Source organism: Coregonus clupeaformis, chromosome 27, assembly GCF_020615455.1.
Source record: "Coregonus clupeaformis isolate EN_2021a chromosome 27, ASM2061545v1, whole genome shotgun sequence".
In the NCBI taxonomy this organism is placed as follows: Eukaryota; Metazoa; Chordata; class Actinopteri; order Salmoniformes; family Salmonidae; genus Coregonus; species Coregonus clupeaformis.
The window spans coordinates 2,714,959-2,734,889 of NC_059218.1; the positions used below are offsets into that span (position 1 = coordinate 2,714,959).

Sequence of the window (19,931 nt, forward strand, 5' to 3'; positions counted from 1 at the left end):
TGGTATCGTGATACTTGGCCTGGTATCATTTGTAAAATGTTGGTATCGTGACAAGCCTAGTAAGATTAGAAATACATTGTATGCGTTGGTTATAGTATGGAGAGTACAAAAGATATACAATTACAACGCAGTCATTATCTTATTGCAATGTGCCTAGTAATAATTGAATTTTAGTTTGATTTGTCACACCTAGGTGAATATTCAAATCAAATGAAAAGGCACAACTAAATGTCTGAAGTTGACTTTAAAAACAAGCACCCCTAAGAAAAGCATTATCAAACTATGGAGTTACATTGAATATCCAACAAAGCTTCATATGGTACAAATCCGATGCACCAAACCACTTTGAACATTTCAACATCAAACTCTCATGGGGATGGTTGGTGACAGTCTAGGAAAAACCTAGGCCACACTGTGCCAAAGTCATAGATGTACTTCCTTGTAAAGAAGTACTGTGTTATTAAGGCAACTCCCCGCCTCGTTGCTGCTTGGAGAACCCTGCCCGAAATTCTGATACATGGTAATACAGGGGAAATGTCTACAGCTGTAGAGCCTGACATGTTTTGCTATGTTTTTGTAAAATTGTCACAGTCAATAATGGTTATAGACAACTTTTGTCATTGACCACGCCGTTTTCCGAGAGTTCGGTCTTCATTCAGCCACCCTCCCGGTCCTTGTATTTCCTTCAAAGTGAGAGGACCCATGGCAGGGTTGGAACTAAAACCAACTGCTGCCTTGGCCCTCTGAACTGGGCCTTTCATCCCCTTGTATTCATAGCAGCGTTTCGGTGCGTCTTATGGTGGTTGGTGAAGCCATCTCCAATACTCTTTCTGACAGCATGTCACATGATGCATGTATGTATGTATGAGAGCATGTGTCGAGAGAAAAAAGGTAGAAAAACAACTTTGGCCCATGCATTATCTAACTTGGCGGTGGGTTTCGAAAGTCGGAGCACCCCGTTTACATAGCAATTGACAACCTAGCCATCGTAGGTTTCGCCGCTAGCTTTCTTTATCGGTTTTCTTTCCACAGAACCAAGTGAATGCTATGGTCAGGCATGCTCGTGGCAAACACGAGGCCAGAGTCATTTCGCCCATCCAGCCCATTGAGCCAGGAGGTGACTCCCGGCAGGAAGCTGGAACCTCGTTTGGACTTCCTGTAGGCAGGCAGAGGCCAACGGCCCGTTATCTTTTCTGTCCTCAGGTCCATGACATACAGGAAGTCGGTGTCGAAGAGGAGCGAAAACACCTCGCCGAAGCTGAGCAGGGAGAGGTTGGCAGGGTCCTGCGTTTTGATGACCCTGGAAAGAAGGAGGAGATTCAGCAACTGATTGTTGGCAGGTATAAAGGGCTCCGTTACATTCCATGTATGAACACCCACACAACTCCTTTTGTTCGCAACCATGGATATTGTCAGTGATATACTCACTCCAAAGTTCTGAGGATTTTGTGGCTTATTCACAGCAAGTCGTTTACAACCTGGTTGTTTTGAGGGTTAAAGTTCTGTTTCTATCAGGAAACAAGGCCCTGGGCAGTTTTTACCTGAGGATATCGAAGCTGGCAAAGTCCCACTGGTAGACCCCCAGGTCCGAGCTACAGACAATGTAGCGGCCGTCAAACTGCAGGCGAGGCTGCAGACACACACTACGGTCCTCTGACACAGACAGGGTCTTCAAGCACTTGCAGTTGATTTCCCTGCCTATAGGCCAAACCTGTGAAATAACCAATGATACATATAAACAAATGAATGTGTGTGTGAATATATGCATCTCTGTAGAGATAACACAGCACTGTGGTCAAACATCTTAAGTATTACAGTGACAAAAGACAGAGCACAGGGTCAATTATTGCATGAAAGTTGAAGAAGCAGCAGATGCAAAGAAGCACAAATGAATTAACCATATTACCTTTATTTCATATTTATCTGCACTCAACAGAATGTAGTCACCAGGACAGTGCACCATGGATTCTACTTCACTCTTCTGAAGAATCACCTACACAGGGGAAAAGGTTTGATAGTCTTAAGATGTGAGACAGGTTTGGGTCCTTCATCTAGTATTCTTACACTGGGCAGCTTGCAGTTTGTAGACAAAATGTACCAGCAAAAAAAAATAAAAAAAACAGTGAATGTGCTAGATAGGCCTTTGTTATGGATTGCAACACTGCAAAACCTTCTCCTTTCATCCATTTCACAGGCATTTGCACAAGACAATGGGCACAATCACTGATCTACAAATCACCTTGCATCCCAAATATCTACTCATTATGTGATAAAGATTAGCAAAAAAAATGTTGTGGTATTCTGCCCCAGGTCCTCAATGGATCCCCACAAACATGCTGATTACATTTTCCAATTCAAAATCTGCAGTTGGGCAGCGATCCTGAACGTAACCCAGGACAGGAGGTTGACAGCCAGGTTTACCTTGGTGACCCACTCTGTGTGTCCCGTGAGGGTGTTGAGGCAGGCGCCTGCCGACAAGGCCCACACCTTCACCGAGAAGTCGGCCGAGCCGCTCACCAGCGTGTCCAGGTCATCGTTGTAGTCCACGCTGAACACTGCCAGAGCCAAGGAGAGAGACCTGGCGTTAGTACACCAACACACATGGCTATGCCATTTGTGAACATCATAATTCGTAGCCTTAAGATGTTTTTATTATTGTAAAATAGAGCCATTTAGACCCTGATACGGTCTCTGCAACCGGGCTATGGAGGCTACTTGAAGTGGCAGCTCCCATGCATAAAATCACAGAGTTCATATTTGCCTGTCAATCAAAAACCCACAGATCAGCACAGTCCAGCTGTCTCTAGGAACCACAAGGCACAAGAATGCCTAACTCACAAAAGTTATTTCCTAAAACCCAAATGAACAATGGATGTAACACCCCTAAGTCAGCAACTGGGAAAGGTAGGGACCCCAGCGGTACACTGACCTGCACCCGTGTGACCACGGAACTGCTGGATCTTGACCCCCGTGCTCCACTCCCAGCAGGCGATGGTGTTGTCAAAGGACCCCGTCACCAGCTTCTGCTCGTCAAACTTCACTGTGGCACAGGTGTGCGTCTGAATGCCGTAGATGCACTGCCCGGTGCGGACATCCCACAGTTTGGCAGAAAGGTCATCGGAGCCTACGAAATAATTTGTGAATTTTACAATGCGGAATTACACACAATGAAACGCTGATGAAGACAGCTTGGCTGTCGAAACGTTGGTGAACTAAATTATTGCATCGGAGCTATTAGAGGTTGCAGCTTTAAAATTGTATTTTAAAGAAAGGTCATCAGAGCCTACGAAATAATGTGAGTTTTACAATGAGGAATTAAACAATTACATGTATGAATGTAACGGCAACATTTTAACAGACTACAAAAGACCTCCAGCAAACTAGCGATTGTTACAGATACTCAATTTTGCACAAAAGGGCAAATTGAAGCATTATTCACAGATGCTAACACCTAAACCTTAAATTCAACCCAACAGAGGCAAAAGACGGCACAGAGTAAAGTAAGAGGGCCGCCCGGTCAAAGTTATGGTAGAACACTGAAGACCACTCCACCACACCCCAGAATGACCATATGCCTATAACCCACCTGTGCAGAGAAGGCCGTCCTTGTAGTAGAGGGCGTAGACGCGCGCACTGTGCCCGATGAGCGACGACGTCTCAAAGGCCTCCTGGTCCTTCAACTGCATCATGCGCAGCTTGGCCTTGAGGTAGACACCCTTCCAGTGGGACGCGTCCTGGATGGAGTCGTCGATGCGCCAGCCCAGGTCCCGGCACACACCCTGCCACACCTCTGTGCACGCGCTGATCACCTGCGGGAGTTACCAAAAACATTATATAGTTAAACCGGAACCGAGGACAAAGAAACCCAAACATACGTCAAATCTAACCGAGGCAAATCTTAGGAGGAAATGTTCAAAATGTGGAGGTCCAATATCCAAGTTAACCTCAGTAATGTTGGAGTAAGTCCCATTTTACAACACACATGTTAAAATAGGTCCTTACTTGCACCACTAGTAAATTTATTATCTCAATCCTTCAACAAAATGTTATCAGTAAACACGTTTCCATCCAGTTATGCGAGTAAAGTAATACTGTATTTAAAAAAAATCACAACAGCTGTGATGGAAACAGGAAGTGTCGGTAGAATTTTATAAATGCCGACCGAATCTCTTTTGTTCGACATGGTGGGATCTTTGTGTCAGTAAAATTAATTATGCGAGAAATGGCAGTGGAAACGCCTTTATGCGCAAATATTGATATAATAACCAACATATCGCGATGTCACACAATGATATGGATGTGTGGTACTACCACTCGGGAAAACCATGCAGTTTATTAGGCTACTGATTAAATAAGTTATGAACTTCATAGGGTGGTGAAAGTGCACGGTGATCTTGATGCACCTTTCCAATAAATATCGAAGGTCTTATTCTGGTGACATGATGATCGATGCTTGACAAATAAAAATATTCTCAATTTCCATAATAACCTCATTTTACATTTACATTTTAGTCATTTAGCAGACGCTCTTATCCAGAGCGACTTACAGTTAGTGAGTGCATACATTTTCATACTGGTCCCCCGTGGGAATCGAACCCACAACCCTGGCGTTGCAAGCGCCATGCTCTACCAACTAAGCTACACGGGACTATGTGACTAGCCTACCCGCACTGTATCTGCGAGCTGTTGACTAGAGTGCACGTGCCAAGACCAGAGTAGGAACGTTTGTTATTTAACGCAACAGTTTGTGACAAAACTATCGGTACAGTTGAAAATACGATGGAAACACATTGAGAACTTTAGATTTGTATCCGGTAAATGAAAACTTAAGCAAAAAGTACATTGAGTGTACTATGTCGTCACCCACTGATTTTTATCCACAACAAGTCAGTTTGGTCGAAACACCACTGGTTGGAAAATGCACATTTTCTTTATGCGGATTCTAGAATATTCCCATGAAAATCTGTCGCTAGTGTCATATGTGGGAGACCCTGGCCTTATTCAATTACTTGCACACCAGCTATTAACAAATACCCCTTTCACACATACTGAGTTGTACTGTGCTGGCCTGGTTATGCATCCACCAATAGTTGCCGGAACCACACTGGAAAGGTGAAAGTAGAAAGAAAAGAACCAAGCCAGCACAGTATGGTTCGGGTCAGCACGATGGTGTGAAAAGGGTAGAACATGAAGCCTGGGCCACATTCAGTTTCCAAACGTTGTCTAACGTTGCAGATAGAAATGCCATGAATAGAGCCAACATGATTCATTGTTCTTCATGTTTGTCCTACATAACATGTTTTTCTATCTGAACGTTCCAAAACATTGTGTCCTGCTGAACGGGCCCCAGACCTTGGTTGTACTGCTTATACACCACCATGACAGAGAGAGCCTGACCTTATTCCACTGCTTGCACACCAGGCAGCAGGTGAGCAGGGTCTGCGGGTCGAGCCAGTGCAGCAAGTAGAAGGTGAGCTCCAGGGGCAGCAGTCGCAGGAAGTCCCGCTTGAGCAGCGCCTCCAGTACGTTGGACAGGTGCCGCAGCTGGACAGCACCACTCAGCGAGATGAGTTGGTCCAGGGTCTGGTTGCGCTGCTGGTCGCTCAGTGTGAGGAAAGAGGTGGAGACCGACTCCAGCCACCCCTCAAAGGCTGCCTTCTCCATGGGCACATGAGAACGTCGACCTGCGGTTACAGGGTTCAGTAATTATGATAATTCTCTACATACCATTATTATTTGTTTAAAGGTAGACTCAGCGACATGATGTAGATGCAGAAAGTAAACAAACAACTTAGTGGGTAAATGTATGCAACAGCTAAGAGTGTTGAAACGCGAGGCTAAAGTTCTTGATTGTTTTGGTCCCGTGGCTACCAAACTAACAGCGTGAAGCGAATCTGTGCACATGGGTAGATCATGTGTGTGACAGAGTGAAGCATTACATCTCGCTTTTCTCAATAACTGCGGTGCTGTTGGTGTCAACGTCATTTCGCCGAGTTTACCTTTAAAACGTGGTCAAAATACATTGTTCTCAAAGATCACCTTTGACTTCATTAACACTACCAACAAATGTCTACCTCAATTGTTTACTTAGGCCTAGCTAGTTACCTACTTGAACGTTACATGTTTAAGGCAACATTAGTTATTAGCTAACTAACGTAGAGACAAGACTGCCTCTTGAGTAGAACATCTACTGTTCTGACTATCTAGCTAGCTTTGCCCCTTTTATTTAAAGTAATAGCTAACAGTTCAAGGAATGTAACTAGGGTTTGCTACAGTTAACGCGTTGTCTAGCTAAGCTAGATAGTTTGGCTGATGGCTAGCTAGCTTAACTAGGCAACGTTAACTTTAGCAAACGCTAGTTACATTCCTTGAACTGTTAGTTGCTGGCTAGCTAGCCAAGTAGCTAGCTAACGTTTGTGTACAATGCACCTTACTACTGAAACTAACGTCAACATTAAGAACATTTACGTGATCTAGCTAGCTATTAGTAAAAAGCTAGCTATAGAAAAGGTAGTAAAACTTACCATTTCCCGTAGAACCCGTATCGGTGGGAGGTATTGTGCTAGCTAGCTCACAAGCTAGCTAGCCAAGGCGGACAGGAAAACCTGTTATTCTTTGCGTTCTACAAAACAATAGAACGCTAGTTATAAATATCAGAATAGTCCATTTTGCTAGATGTCAAAAAGTCGTTAGTTTATCAGCTGAGAAAATAAACGTTACGTTAGCTTTTCTTGCTGGCTAACTGGAATGAGGTCATCTGCTTCTCTCCGAAGTTAACGATTATCTAATGTTAAGCATTCCACGCACCAATACTATTGCATATACAGTCACGATTTACCTAAACGTAGATTAATACATTTACTACCGTTAGGTAGCTATGTCCAATCCAGCTCGATGGATGCATCCACTAAGGTAATGATGCACCCATAGAGATAGATAGAGGACTCATTTATGTATCTGTGCTATAATGGCGTCCGTGACAGCATAGGCAGCGCCACTGAGGCAATCTCCATTTTGAAGTAGTCAATTTACTTCTTCACGATTGGCTTACCCCTCCTGATGACCTGGTTGGACATGACTCCAATAGGGTCACCAGTAGGGATCAGCAAATGAAGTCGGAAGTCCCACCCAGTTGACTACATTAAAATGGTGGGAGCCCTCAATGACACTGCCCATACAAAAAAAGATTATTGGCCACTAGAGGCCTCTATCATTCTCTATGGATGCATGCCTCTTGTTGCAAACTTTTTCGGCAAACCTTCTTCCGGCTACTTAGCAATGTTCTTCCGGGTCAATTTCACCTTTTTCAAAATAAAAGCCAGCTTTATGATTTTGGATTCACAGGATGCAATGACTGTTCTGCCAGCTTAGTCACAGTGGCGTGTATTCATGGATGCCTAGGGAAGCCAAGCTTCCCCCCCAAAACAGCGCTCCCCTGTCTCTGTATGTGTAGCCCATCTATCTGATGCTGTCTGGTGAAAAATATGACACTGTTGTATGGAATGCAAGGGAAGCCAGCGAGCATTTGGCCTCCCTTGATTATTTTTAAAATATAATAATAGCCAATCAGTGTTGCTGAGTGAACTGAGTGAGCTCAACTCGGGACTTAACATTAAATTCTCTGGCAACAGCTCTGGTGGACATTGCTGCAGTCAGCATGCCAATTGCACGCTCCCTCAAAACTTGAGATATCTGTGGCATTGTGTTGTGTGACAAAACTGCACATTTTAGAGTGGCCTTTTACTGTCCCCAGCACAAGGTGCACCTGTGTAATGATCATGCCTTTTAATCAGCTTCTTGATATGCTACACCTTTGATATAGGAATCAGGTTAAAAGTAATGACTAAATGTTCCACCCTTAAATATAGATGTGAAATGTTATTGTTTTAAGTATGATTAGTACTTTCTTAGTAGTGACTAATTATTACACTCTGAAACTGTGTGAGATGTGTTAGAATCTACTACCTGGTAATGTGTGAGTGTAGGACCAGTAAAGATTATGACATTGTGCTACTATTTAGCAATGTGAGTAAGAGTTAGGCCAGACAACAAAGGACAAGGAGAACTGTCTACAGGCAACTGAGAAACCAAGATAACTGAGGAATTTAGGGAGGAGAGAAACTGTTAGGCTTGTGTGTGTGTGTGTGTGTGTGTGTGTGTGTGTGTGTGTGTGTGTGTGTGTGTGTGTGTGTGTGTGTGTGTGTGTGTGTGTGTGTGTGTGTGTGTGTGAACTGATGGTCAGGAGAGCAATTATAAAGTGGGAAACTACAGCCTGCCTACAGAGGGGAGGGATTTTTTCTCTGACGTGTGCATATACATTTATTTTACGACCATTTTGTTTTAGAACGTTCTCATGAATAAACCCTGATGATTGTATGCTGGGCTGCTTGGTCTGATTATTAGAGATTTACAACCTCTGGGATACAGACTGAGTAATAAGTTCATTTTTTTGAAACATTGGGATAGAAATTCTCGTAACAGCTTGGTCCTTCGAGCCGGATCTCAACACCCATTGTCTGTCGTCCCAGGGAACCCCGAAACTGTGCACGGGCGGATCTAGGATCCGTGGGACAAAGTCCTGACCTCTAAGATTGAGGGTTAATCCAGGCCGGCGGTGAACTGGTTCACGACAGGAACGGTGATGAGATCCAACCAAATTGAGTCCCAGCTACAAGAATAAGGTCAGTAGTCTTTACTCATGGGTTTTGGGGGAAATTATCTGAATAACTGTTGTAATTCTTGTAAAGGACAGAGAATGATTACCAAAAACCTCAAGGAAGTCTTGCCATCGTGTTTTTAGATGCTTATCTAGAGAAAACCGTGCGTGAGTATTCTAAATAAGTAGGAAATACTAGTGGTGTAGCAAAGGGGGGGGGGGGGGTCCGAAATAGACTCCGGGTAGAGAGGCCATTACCGAACATAAACTAGCCTTGTGTTGAGACAATATGAAAGAGGGTTGTCAAAAGTACACCAGGAGGAATTAAAATAGTATGTGTGAGAAATATAATATTATAAGTCACAAACAACTGTAGATTAGCAGTAACTCTATCCGTTCCATGAAACTGGAGCCGTAATTTGTCTTAGTACAAACTCCAAGTCATGGAACTGGAGCCGTAATTTGTCTAAGTACAAACTCCACATCATGAAATTGGGGCCGTAATTTGTCTAAGTACAAACTCCAAGTTGCCGGTAGTGTTAACCAATAATCTTGCGTGAAACTTAATATTTGCTCAAAAGTCACATCTAAGAATAAATTCCAAAGACATGGACCAAAATAGGTTGTGTGAGGAAGTAAGTAATTATAATTGACTATTTTGAGGAAGAAACATATAAGAAATTAATTAAAGATCGAATAAATCATTAAAAGCAAAATGGTAAAATTATTTAATACCTAACAACTCAGTTACAGTGACAAAAACAATTATTAGAGAGTTGGAAGTAATCTAAATTCAAATAAAGGTGAGATTCAGGAATTTGGTAAAAGCCATAAAGTAATTGTTCAAAGTTTTAGGTATAGGACGATCAAAGAGTCTTGCCAATATGGGAAGCAAACCCTCCAAGGAGGTCCCGGGGTCAACCGGAGATGAGAGATTTATGGAATCCAGGGATAGAAGAATTCTCCATTATGTAACCAGGTGGAGGGAGAGGTATGGTTTTGAGGGACGTCTGGACGCAGATAAACTCTAATCCATGCTTAAACAGATACATAAGGTGTGTAAAGGAGAAATAAGCAGTGAGAGAGAGAGAGAGAGAGGTCTAAGACAGAACCCACAGCTCCCCCTGTAGAAAGGTCTAGATCAAGACTATACACCTCCCTGGCAGAACAGGCCTGGAGGAATAAATCCAGACGATGAGATGGTTGTGGTGAGGGGAAGGGTGCCACAGCAGGCTGCCATTTTGGAGTTTCCACCCCCTTACCAGAACCAAGGGGAAACTGAGGGAGCAGAGAGGGGGGTTGAGGAAAAGGCAAAGGAAGATAGTACAGTTGAGGTTCTAATGAAATGTTTGGAATAACAGCAGCAACCCAAATGGTCATTGCAGAAATTAAACAGAAAAGAGAGTAATTAAACTAGAGTCCATGATTAAACAAATGCATGTAAATTGTGGTAATGATCTAAAGAAACAGAAAAGAGAGGAACAGGAGGATTCAGAGCTAAGCTCAGGAGGGAGTCAGTATGAGTCAGGAGATGAGAGAGTAGGAGGGGGCCAGTGCCCACTGATAGCCTTACCTAATCTATTGGCAGGGGATGAAGTGGCCCCAGCAACCTTAGATGTTAGAGGGCAGTGGGTTTCAGGGGATGCCCAGAGGGCACTTTTGCCATGGGCCGATCACGGAGAGTATGTTGGGAAAATAACTGAACTGTGTAATAGCCTCAGAGAACATTACCATCGTCATGCAGACTTCTCTAAAGTACATGAGTGTAAACAAGAGGATAGTGAGACTGTCAGCCAGTACTTAGAGAGGGTTAAATATGTGTTTAACGCAAACAGTGGCATACCCGAGCCAGACCAGAGACAGGGGAATGATACGCCCTACCATCAGCAATTAAAAATATAGTGTTCCTCAGTGAAATGAGACCAGAGATAAGCAGGACCATTAAAAATACTTTGATAGGGTGGAGAAAAGCACAGCAACTGTCACGATCGTCGAACAGAGAGGATCAAGGCGCAGCGTGGAATGCGAACATACTTTTATTTTTTATGATCGCACGAAACAAAACAACAAACGATATGAAACGTGAAGTCCTTGGTTACAATACAAACCATACGGATCAAGATCCCACAACACACTGTGGAAAACAGGCTGCCTAAGTATGGTTCCCAATCAGAGACAACAAGCAACAGCTGATACACGTTGCCTCTGATTGAGAACCACACCGGCCAACATAGAAACAAATGAACTAGATAATAACCCTAGCACACAAAACACATAGAAACAACACACCCTGGCTCAACATAACAGAGTCCCAGAGCCAGCACGTGACAGCAACACATATTGAGGTTAAAAGGTTTGCAGTTTACCAAGAGCAGATCGGGAGAGACCTTAAGGGAGTGCCATCTCTCGGGGAGATAGTGAGGCCAGAAACAAAGGGGCAGTGTCCTGGAAATCCAAGTCAGTTATTTTTTTTTTCTTCAGTTGTCCTCTGTAGCTCAGCTGGTAGAGCACGGCGCTTGTAATGCCAAGGTAGTGGGTTCGATCCCCGGGACCACCCATACACAAAAATTTATGCACGCATGACTGTAAGTCGCTTTGGATAAAAGCATCTGCTAAATGGCATATTATTATTATTTATTATTATTCAGTTCTGCTGGGAGTATATTTGATGATGGGGATTTGGGTTGAATGAGAGGCTAGAGACTTCATAAAATAATAATTGGAATAATAATTATATATTAACTTGCTCACCCAAATGTAGACATACGTCATGGGTGAGACATAATTAATATAATATTGTACAAAGCCAATTTAGGCTTTCCATTAAGGAACGTCAATCACTACATTGGATATTAATACTATGGAGATAAATTCAATATATGCTGGTCAACTACGGCATGTGTTTGGTGTTATTTGTAGCCTACTTAGAAAGGACTGTTACCTATATCTGCTGTATTCTAAACAATGACAGATTGGGTGTTTCATAAGAGGTGGCTATAATTTAGTTGATAACAGAGGTAATTAGATTTGAGAAATGTTGAAAAATAATGTTAGATGGAAAGTCAGCAATAGAGGATAGAGATTGTACAGGGTTTCCTGTGTAAAAAAAAGTAATAGAAATTGGGTGATGAGAAATGTTGAAATGCATTGTTTAAGCAAGAATGGCATTACATTCATGCTTTCTAGTTATGTGTATGCAAATATGTTATTTGTTTTTTGGTGGTGTGTGGATGAAACAGTCCCTGAAACATTAAACAACACGAATTACAATTTCATACTCATGTCAGCACGCCCATAAAGCTAGCTAGCTAGCTGGCTAATGTTAGCTAGTCAGCTAGCTTGCTAAATAGCGATTTTCGTAAATTAACTTTATGACAAAAAAATATGCATAATCATTTCTCTCTATATTAACTAACATACAGTACCAGTCAAAAGTTTGGACACACCTACTCATTCCAGGGTTTCTCTTTATTTTTACTATTTTGTACGTCAAATCATGTAGTAACCAAAAAACTGTTACACATATCAAAATATATATTTTGAGATTCTTCAAATAGCCACCCTTTGCCTTGATGACAGCTTTGCACACTCTTGGCATTCTCTCAACCAGCTTCTCCTGGAATGATTTTCCAACGGTCTTGAAGGACTTCCCACAAATGCTGAGAACTTGTTGGCTGCTTTTCCTTCACTCTGCGGTCCAACTCATCCCAAACCATCTCAATTGGGTTGAGGTCGGGGGATTGTGGATACCAGGTCATCTGATGCAGCACTCCATCACTCTCCTTCTTGGTAAAATAGCCCTTACACAGCCTGGAGGTGTGTTGGGTCATTGTCCTGTTGAAAAACAAATGATAGTCCCACTAAGCCCAAACCAGATGGGATGGCGTATCGCTGCAGAATGCTTTGGTTGCCATGCTGGTTAAGTGTGCCTTGAATTCTAAATAAATCACAGACAGTGTCACCAGCAAAGCAACCCCACACTGTAACACCTCCTCCTCCATGCTTTACGGTGGGAAATACACATGCAGAGATCATCCGTTCACCCACACCACGTCTCACAAAGACACGGCTGTTGGAACCGAAAATCTCAAATTTGGACTCCAGACCAAAGGACAAATGTCCATTGCTAGTGTTTAATGGACCAAGCAGGTCTCTTCTTATTATTGGTGACCTTTCGTAGTGGTTTCTTTGCAGCAATTCGACCATGAAGGCTTGATTCACACAGTCCCCTCTGAACAGCTAATGTTGAGATGTGTCTGTTACTTGAACTCTGTGAAGCATTTATTTGGGCTGTAATTTCTGAAGCTGGTAATTCTAATGAATTTATCCTCTGCAGCAGAGGTAACTCTGGGTCTTCCATTCTTGTGGTGGTCCTCATGAGAGCCAGTTTCATCATAGCACTTGATGGTTTTTGCGACTGCACTTGAAGAAACTTTCAAAGTTCTTGACGTTTTCCGTATTGACTGACCTTCATGTCTTAAAGTAATGATGGACTGTTGATTCTCTTTGCTTATTTGAGCTGTTCTTGCCATAATATGGACTTGGTCTTTTACCAAACAGGGCTATCTTCTGTATAGGACAATGTAATTAATTAATTAACAGAACCAGAATTTTAAAAACAGTACACTACACTTCCTATCCATCATGTAAATACTCCAAAACAGGCTAATCTCAATATCTAATTTCCTTCATCTGCACTGATCTGAGGACACAGGGTATGTGTAGTATTTAATCAAATTAGACTTAATTTCAACCGGTAGAGAATGTGAACCAATTCCAGTAGAGAATGTGAAAAGCTTTATTGAAAGAAGTTCATTATCCAAGTGTTATAAATACATAATACATGCATTATAAATATTATAATTGTAATATTATATTATAAATGCAAGTTCAATCTGTACTTCAGTGCACATCTGGTGTGCATTATAAAAACAGAGGAAGAAAGAGGAGGTGGAGAGAGAGGTGTGTGAGAGTGTAAAAGACAGAAAGGGAAAGAGCTAAGAACAGAGGAGCAGGGAAGACAGCATATGATTAATGAATCACAGTGCTACTAAACTTCATATTCTCTCAGGTCATCATAATTACATAATAGTGTCTCTAGCGGTGTCTCATAACCAGCCTTGAGGCCCCAGTTGGCCGAGAGTTATCTTAGAGCGGGTGAGGTGGTGATGACGGGACTGGAGGTTGGCATCCTCTCTCACATCAAAACATACCTGCAGACAAGAGACAGATGGAGACAGAAATCGCATGATTAAGCCTTGTGTTTTTTTTGTATTCTAACACTGTCAGTCATCATCATCAGGAGGTGAAATGCAAAACCTTGGATCATTAACTCTGGGACTACTACATCTCTGTCTGTATTTTAATGTAAAGCATCTCTTTAATAATACTTCCTGTTGACCCGACCAATTGACCTCTCACCTCTGATCATGCTGTGCCGTCTATGTGTCAGGCAGTTCAGAAGTGGGAGGGGTTCACTGACACAGCTGATATAACCTAGAGGATTTAGGGAGAAGGGGGGAGAGGGATGAAGTGAAGGAGAGACTGTTATTGAGAAAATAATGTAGTTAAAGAGACAGTGTTCAACAGGAATCTGTGTATGTGGCCTCACCTGGTGTCCACACTGAGTGGCTGCAGAGTACTTTATACTAAAAAACATGTATTGACACACGAGGACAAACAATATAGCATAGTTATATGAATATAAATAATAGTGTCTTACTATTCTCCATGGTTGGTCCTCTTGCCTGTTCTTTGAAGGTCGAAGGAGCCACAGTTATACATTTACATTTTAGTCATTTAGCAGACGCTCTTATCCAGAGCGACTTACAGTTAGCGCATACATTATTTTATCGAACCCACAACCCTGGCGTTGCAAACACCATGCTCTACCAACTGAGCTACATCCTCTGCCGGCCATTCCCTCCCCTCCCCTGGACGACGCTGGGCCAATTGTGCGCCGCCCCATGGGTCTCCTGGTCGCGGCCGGCTACGACAGAGCCTGGATTCGAACCAGGATCTCTAGTGGCACAGCTACTAGACCACTGTGCCACTCGGCCTGAGCCTGCTTATTGCACAACACAATCCCTCAATCAGATTGATACATACGTTTGTAGGTGTGGGTTGTAGGGTGTCTAATTGTTCAATATGGGTGACTCTTCAAAGAGCCTGTTTTGTTTTTGTACAGACATCACCCTTACCTGAACAGCACCCTCACCTGAGAAGTAGAAATCAAAGGGAGAGAAACTGGAAACTGAATAATTCAGTTGACATAGCTAAGTAAATGGAAAAATACTCTTATTGCAATGTGGGTGGTTCTTAAAAGAGCCTTTGCATAGTATAGTATATGGTGTTGCCAGGGAACAGCACCCTCTTCAAAGAAGTAGGTGGTGAAGATCTCCCACACACGCATTGCCTCCCTTGCTGCGTTGTTGGCCCCCATCCTTGCAACATCCTGCAGAGCAGCAGACCTCTCCTCTGGCACACGGCGGCGAGCTGCAGGTCCCCTCCTGGTCCTCGTGTCTATCCTCATGAAGTTATGCAGGACACAGGTAGCCTTCACACACCTGAATTCCCCCACGAGGCAGTCCCAGATGCCCCTGGTCACCCAACCGTGCAGTGCCCTACACAGTAACTGCAGGCAATCGTTTTGAAGGAATCTCCAGTTGCAAGGTACTGTAGCTGCAGGAATATGGAAGATAATGTAATTATTAGATTTTTACATCGCCAGGTCATTGTGGATGACTAAAGTATAATATATCTTATAACAAATCATGATAACATTGGATAGATAGATAGATATGTGCATGAAATGGAGAATGGATTAAACTATTTATACATTTAATAACCAGACCTTCATACAAACTTGCTATGCTGAATTCTTGATGCACAACCGAAGTGCTGCTATATGCTGCCAGCACACCCAAAAGCGAGCCACTCTGGGCAGCTGATGCGGCATGCGGTGATTTACCGCATGCTAGTGTACACAGGCCGTTAGGCCTGTATATCATGGTCGCAAGGCATATGAACAAATAGGTAATAGAGCAAATAACGCAATTATCACAACACATAGGTTGTAATATGGCTTTTTGGGGGGGGCTTGGCTTCCCCAGTGATTTTACCCACGCACCGCTACTGGATAGTCAAACCATGACATTTTTTAGTATTTTCCACCCTCTCTGATAGGGTCAGCAGCTGATCATATACAGGGGTGCATTCATTAGTTGGATTCCATTGCAAAACATTTGTCTGTTGCAAAACGTTTTGCAACGAAACCTTTTACTGTTTGGTAAACCAAACAGAAGCAAACTTACTTGAATTAGTTCAATAGAAACTCTAATTTTCGTAGCAAAATGTTTTACGTTTGGAGTAAACGATTTCCGTTGCAAAACATTTTGCAACAGACAAAATGCTTCGCAACAGAATCCGACTAATGAATACACCCCAGGTTAGATTCTGCTCACAAATCATATGATTATCAAATCAAATGTTATTTGTCACATGCACCGAATACAACAGGTGTAGACCTTACCATGAAATGCTTACTTACATGCCCTTAACCAACAATGCAGTTTTAAGAAAATAGAGTTAAGAAAATAATTACTAAATAAAGTTAAAAAAATAATTTAAAAAATAATGAAAATTATTTTCAAAAAAGTTGTCAATGCAAATAGTCCGGGTGTCCATTTCATTAATTGTTCAGCAGTCTCATGGCTTGGGGGTAGAAGCTGTTAAGGATCCTTTTGGTAGCAGAGAGAACAGTCTATGACTTGGGTGACTGGAGTCTTTGACAATTTTTGGGCCTTCCTCTGACACCGCCTAGTATATAGGTCCTGGATGGCAGGAAGCTTGGCCCCAGTGATGTACTGGGCTGTACGCACTACCCTCTGTAGCGCCTTACGGTCGGATGCCGAGCAGTTGCCATACCAGGCGGTGATACAACCGGTCAGGATGCTCTCGATGGTGCAGCTGTATAACTTTTTGAGGATCTGGGGACCCATGCCAAATCTTTTCAGTCTCCTGAGGGGGAAATGGCGTTGTCGTGCCCTCTTCACAACTTTGTTGGTGTGTTTGGACCATGATAGTTTGTTGGTGATGTGGACACCAAGGAACTTGAAGCTCTCCACTACAGCCCCGTCGATGTGAATGGGGGCGTGTTCGGCCCTCCTTTTCCTGTAGTCCACGACCATCTCCTTTGTCTTGTTCATGTTGAGGGAGAGGTTGTTGTCTCTGACCTCCTCCCTATAGGCTGTCTCATCGTTGTCGGTGATCAGGCCTACCACCGTTGTGTCGTCAGCAAACTTAATGATGGTGTTGGAGTCGTGCTTAGCCACGCAGTCGTGGGTCAACAGGGAGTACAGGAGGAGACTAAGCACGCACCCCTGAGGGTCCCCCGTGTTGAGGATCAGCGTGGCAAATGTGTTGTTGCCTACCCTTACCACCTATGGGCAGCCCGTCAGGAAGTCCAGGGTCCAGTTGCAGAGGGAGGTGTTTATTCCCAGGGTCCTTAGCTTAGTGACGAGCATTGTGGGCACTATAGTGTTGAACGCTGAGCTGTCAATGAACAGCATTCTCACATAGGTGTTCCTTTTGTCCAGGTGGGAAAGGGCAGTGTGGAGTGTGAATGAGATTGCATCATCTGTGGATCTGTTGGGGTGGTATGCGAATTGGAGTGGGTCTAGGGTTTCCGGGATGATGGTGTTGATGTGAGCCATGACCAGCCTTTCAAAGCACTTCATGGCTACCAACGTGAGTGATACGGGGCGGAAGTCATTTAGGCAGGTTACCTTCGCTTTCTTGGGCACAGGGACTATGGTGGTCTGCTTAAAACATGTAGGTATTACAGACTCAGTCAGGGAGAGGTTGAAAATGTCAGTGAAGACACTTGCCAGTTGGTCCGTGCATGCTCTGAGTACATGTCCTGGTAATCCATCTGGCCCGGCGGCCTTGTGAATGTTGACCTGTTTAAAGGTCTTGCTTACATGGGCTACGGAGAGCGTGATCACACAGTCGTCCGGAACAGCTGGTGCTCTCATGCATGCTTCAGTGTTGCTTGCCTCGAAGCGAGCATAAAAGGCATTTAGCCCGTCTGGTAGGCTCGTGTCACTTGGCAGCTCGCAGAGGTCAGGACAACGACACAACGAGATGCAACAATTCAAGTATTTTCTGTCAATGACGTTTTGCTTTTAATGTGATTGGTGGGAAGCCAAGTACAAACTTCCTTGCCTTCAACGCTATGGGCAGCACCAATGTCATACTCTTTTTGACCAGACAGCATCAAATAGATGGGCTACACATTCAGACAGAGGGGCATTGCTCGGATGCTTTCTCCGGTGAGATACATTCAGCCTCTTGCGAATTGAAGGAAAATTATGAAACACAGAGAGACGAAAGAGTGTTACCTATAGTCCTGAACAAATTGTATCATGTGGTGTCTGGACTAGGGTTTTTACGGTGACCGTATTACCACCACACCGGCGGTCATGAGTCATGACAGCAGTCAAATTAGGCTCTGATGCTGCTGATGGTCATTTGTAGCCTACCAAACTTGCTAACTACCTGGTACTAAGCACTCTATTGTCTCTCTAATCAGTCTGACATCAATGCAAATGTAATCGAAAATCTAATCAAACACTTCATTAGAGCCCATGAGCTCATTACATTTACATTTAAGTCATTTAGCAGACGCTCATGTTGCGCAACATTTCTATAGGCTATGCAATTGCTTTAGAAAACAGAGTGATGACCTCCATTAAAAAGAAGAGGATCCCATCAGCTTTCTATAGGCTAGACCTACTATATTTATTTCTCAACCTTCCTAATAATAAGCACATTGCTTCTCTTTACAACTGGAGTATAGCCTACCTGGCTGGCATGAAAATGAACCACAGGAAAAGCTTCCTCCATTCGCTATTTAAGTGCATAGATGACATGTATTGACAGGTGCATGATATTGGTCCATTCTAAATCAAAACAAATTTCACACATATATTATTTAGTATATGTAAAGACAAGATCAAATCAAGAATAGTGTGATGGATGACAATATTAGCCTATCACTTTTGAATGATATATTATCAAATCAAATCAAAATGAAATCAAATGTTATTTGTCACATACACGTGTTTAGCAGATGTTATTGCGGGTGTAGCGAAATGCTTGTGCTTCTAGCTCCGACAGCAGATTGACATAGAATGATATATTATCACTTGTGAATGATGCCCAGTTTAAGGCAGGAAACAGCACATGCTTTTTTTAGCAATATTTTTCAAATCATAGTCGCACACCTCATGTAGCCTAGCCCATAGGCCTATATGGTTTGATAAGGTTTGTATCAGAACTAAAGTGGCCAAATAACTTCTTAAAATTAAGCACATTAATCCTCTTTACAACGGGTATAGAGCCTAGCTGGCATACATCCGCAGCTCGCGAGTTTCAAGTTTGGGGAAGATAATTTTCACCATAAAAATGCACCTTTATTATAAAAGCATTACATGCATAATCGCATTTGTGGTCACTTTTGAGAATGGTGTTTTCTGCTAATGGAACATTTGCACTTATAGTCTACTGCCATGTGTGCATTGCTGCGCTTAGAATGTGAAGAAATAGCCTAATAGTTTATCAACATTTTAAGCTAAAGTTCTCATCTGTTGCGTCAGGCTCATTGCTTAAAATATATATTTTTTGTGCTAGTGGTTGTATTAATTTGGAATCTATCGCATCCCACAACCGTCCCAGACTATGTTGGGAATATTTATTTATTGCACAGAATATGTCAACTTTTGTACTATGGGGGATAGCAGATTGACATAGGCTAGTGCTTTTGCTGTTCGTTCGGCCTACTCATCTTGTTGGCTGACGAAAAGTAAATGTGGACAGTAATATGCGCTTTGGAATTGGATAAGGACACACACAGTTACGTCCCGGATGTGTCTGTCTTCACTTGTAGCCTGTGAGAAAGACCCGATCATGTGATGGAGAGCCATGTGAATGAAAGGTACTTTGGCACGTAGCCGGGAGAAGGGAATTATAATTATTATATTCAGCCCAAGGCCACAAGGGCACTGGCCGTAAAAGGCATGGATTTGTTTTAGGGGGCATTACAGCCACACAAAGGAGATGCAGCCGGGAAATTCGAGGCATTATCAAGTGCTTGTCAAACTGTGAATGAGAGACTGATGAAGCGTGTACAGCCTGCGCAAAAAACAAAGCAGAGCTCATGCCTTTCATGCAACTTTTTTCAAATCATCATTAGAGTCGCATCATGCAGCCTTAC

General features: G+C 43.0%; 1 protein-coding gene and 1 non-coding gene across 2 annotated transcripts; both read right to left on the minus strand.

Annotated features, from left to right (window-relative positions):
- Positions 1 to 225: 225 nt before the first annotated feature.
- Positions 226 to 6,918, minus strand: LOC121541404 (F-box/WD repeat-containing protein 2). Its single transcript, XM_041850391.1, has 9 exons — positions 6,721 to 6,918; positions 6,525 to 6,622; positions 5,398 to 5,684; positions 3,587 to 3,809; positions 2,930 to 3,124; positions 2,422 to 2,555; positions 1,907 to 1,993; positions 1,542 to 1,711; positions 226 to 1,300 (listed from the first exon to the last, which is right to left on the minus strand). Exons 3-9 carry the CDS (start codon positions 5,662 to 5,664, stop codon positions 1,012 to 1,014), a joined length of 1,365 nt encoding a protein of 454 aa, XP_041706325.1. The 5' UTR covers positions 5,665 to 5,684; positions 6,525 to 6,622; positions 6,721 to 6,918; the 3' UTR covers positions 226 to 1,011.
- On the minus strand, positions 2,684 to 2,819 carry LOC121542273. Its single transcript, XR_005995880.1, has one exon. It is a non-coding gene; the product is annotated as a small nucleolar RNA SNORA84 (small nucleolar RNA).
- Positions 6,919 to 19,931: the final 13,013 nt, after the last annotated feature.

Excerpts from the sequence above, each read along its gene's own strand:
- LOC121541404 (XM_041850391.1), bottom strand. The coding sequence starts at position 5,664 with ATGGAGAAGGCAGCCTTTGAGGGGTGGCTGGAGTCGGTCTCCACCTCT. Across the intron at positions 3,125-3,586 it reads GGACGGCCTTCTCTGCACAG|GCTCCGATGACCTTTCTGCC; the intron begins GTGGGTTATAGG and ends ATTATTTCGTAG. Across the intron at positions 2,556-2,929 it reads CCGTGGTCACACGGGTGCAG|TGTTCAGCGTGGACTACAAC; the intron begins GTCAGTGTACCG and ends TGGCTCTGGCAG.